The 1,609-nt window shown below is 52.6% G+C and overlaps 1 protein-coding gene across 2 annotated transcripts in view; it reads right to left on the reverse strand.

The window, feature by feature from the left end:
• Positions 1-611: 611 nt before the first annotated feature.
• The window catches only part of prkn (parkin RBR E3 ubiquitin protein ligase), an 11,719-nt gene continuing 10,721 nt past the window's right edge, over positions 612-1,609 (reverse strand). For both annotated transcript variants that reach the window (XM_015018190.1, XM_015018189.1), the window contains exons 9-11: positions 1,079-1,309; positions 900-1,017; positions 612-826 (exon numbers count right to left, since the gene is read on the reverse strand). In XM_015018190.1, the coding sequence (XP_014873676.1) occupies positions 723-826; positions 900-1,017; positions 1,079-1,309 (453 nt within the window). In that variant the 3' untranslated portion in view covers positions 612-722. The remainder of the gene's footprint in view (positions 827-899; positions 1,018-1,078; positions 1,310-1,609) is intronic.

Consider the following 1,609-nt stretch of genomic DNA (forward strand, 5'->3'; position numbering starts at 1 on the left):
AGGCGCCACAGCAGGAGGAAGGCACCAGTCAGACCTGTTAGCCCAACTGGTCCTGTTTCCTGGTTCATTCAGAACCAGCTGAACCTCCTGGACCTTCATGGACAATAGACTGATGTTCTGACAGTCAAAAGGAATCAAATATGTTTACAGATCTACGCCTGTTTTCTAAAATAAAATGCTATATTAATGCCATGTTGTCGATTTTAAGCTTTTGTTCACAATTTTTGGTAATATGTTACAGATAATTGTCTGCCAATAAAACTGTTTATCACCAGTGAAGAAATTTCTAATGGTGTTATGATGTAGACCTATCAGAGCAACACATGTACATGAATCAGCATCAATTCCTTACTGATTCAACATAAAATCAATTAAAATTGATTGTAGCTCCACCTTCAGATGATGGTTGAATCAACATTGACATAGTCAGTTATGGTTGAAACATTGATTCAGTTTCATTTCAGTGTCAATGTGGATTCAGTGTTTCAACCTCGTTTCTCTTGTATTTTGCTGTCTGGGTATTTTTCCGTAAATGTCCCGAACTGAGAGGAACGCTGTTGGACGTCCACCTGAGGACACCTGACCCGTCTCAGACAGAGGGACAGACACAGTCGGGTTCTCACATTTTATTTTGTTATTTACACTCAGGGAGAAATCCACAGTCTGAACCGATGGTGGACACAGAGCCCCGCCCCCGGCGGTGGACGCAGCCTGGCCATAGTCTATCCAAACCAGTGGTTCCCCATGCACTCCCTGTTCCAGGGGGCGCCGCAGAGCCAGCACCACTCCGCTCGGCATTGGGTGCACTGCATGTGCATGCAGCCGCCTGCAGGGGGAGACACAGCAGCCTTCAGTGCTCACCTGGTGGATAAATGGGCGGGCTCTGGGGTGGAGCTTACCGTTCCTCTCCACAGGTACCAGGCAGCGCGGGCAGCGCCGGGTCGACTCCTGGATGAGCTGCAGAGACGCCTGGTCCCACCTCCCTCTCTGTGACGCCTCGTCCCCCACCACGAAGCCCTGAGGAGAGGGACCACCTCAGCACCTTCATCGCCTCCATCATCATCATCATGTGACTCACCTGGCAGGCGTCCCCTGGGGGCGGGGCCGCAGGGCCCTCGCACGGCCCCTCATGGAAACCCTCCCTGCAGTCCCTGCAGAAGACGAAGCCGCAGCCCAGCCGCCGGTCACACTCCACCCTCCTGCTGCCCTCAGGTGGGAGAAGCCCCGCCCCACAGCCAGGTGAGGGGCACAGTACGCCGCCGGCGGTCAGCAGAAACTCCTCGGCGCCGTACTGCAGGTAGCGGCCGTACTGAGGCAGAACCACAGTTTGTCAGCACCAGCCCACATTAGCAACCTGCTACAACCTAACCAGCAGAAAATGATTCACCTGGAAACACCTGGACAGGAAGTGAAGCATCTGATGACAGACCTGATCTCTGCTGGTCATCAGTTCCTGTCCTCACCTGTCTGCAGGTGTTTCAGGTGAACTACAGGCACCTGAAGGTCTGATAATCTCCTCCTCTGGGATTTTAACACACTGGCTGTGTCCGAATTCAGGGTCTGCATCCTTCGTAGGACGGATATGTAGGCCGATTACGTCATAGCGTGG

The sequence above is a fragment of the Poecilia latipinna genome, unplaced genomic scaffold (genome assembly GCF_001443285.1).
Source record: "Poecilia latipinna isolate Pla-1442-1.1 unplaced genomic scaffold, P_latipinna-1.0 Scaffold2244, whole genome shotgun sequence".
Taxonomy (NCBI): Eukaryota; Metazoa; Chordata; class Actinopteri; order Cyprinodontiformes; family Poeciliidae; genus Poecilia; species Poecilia latipinna.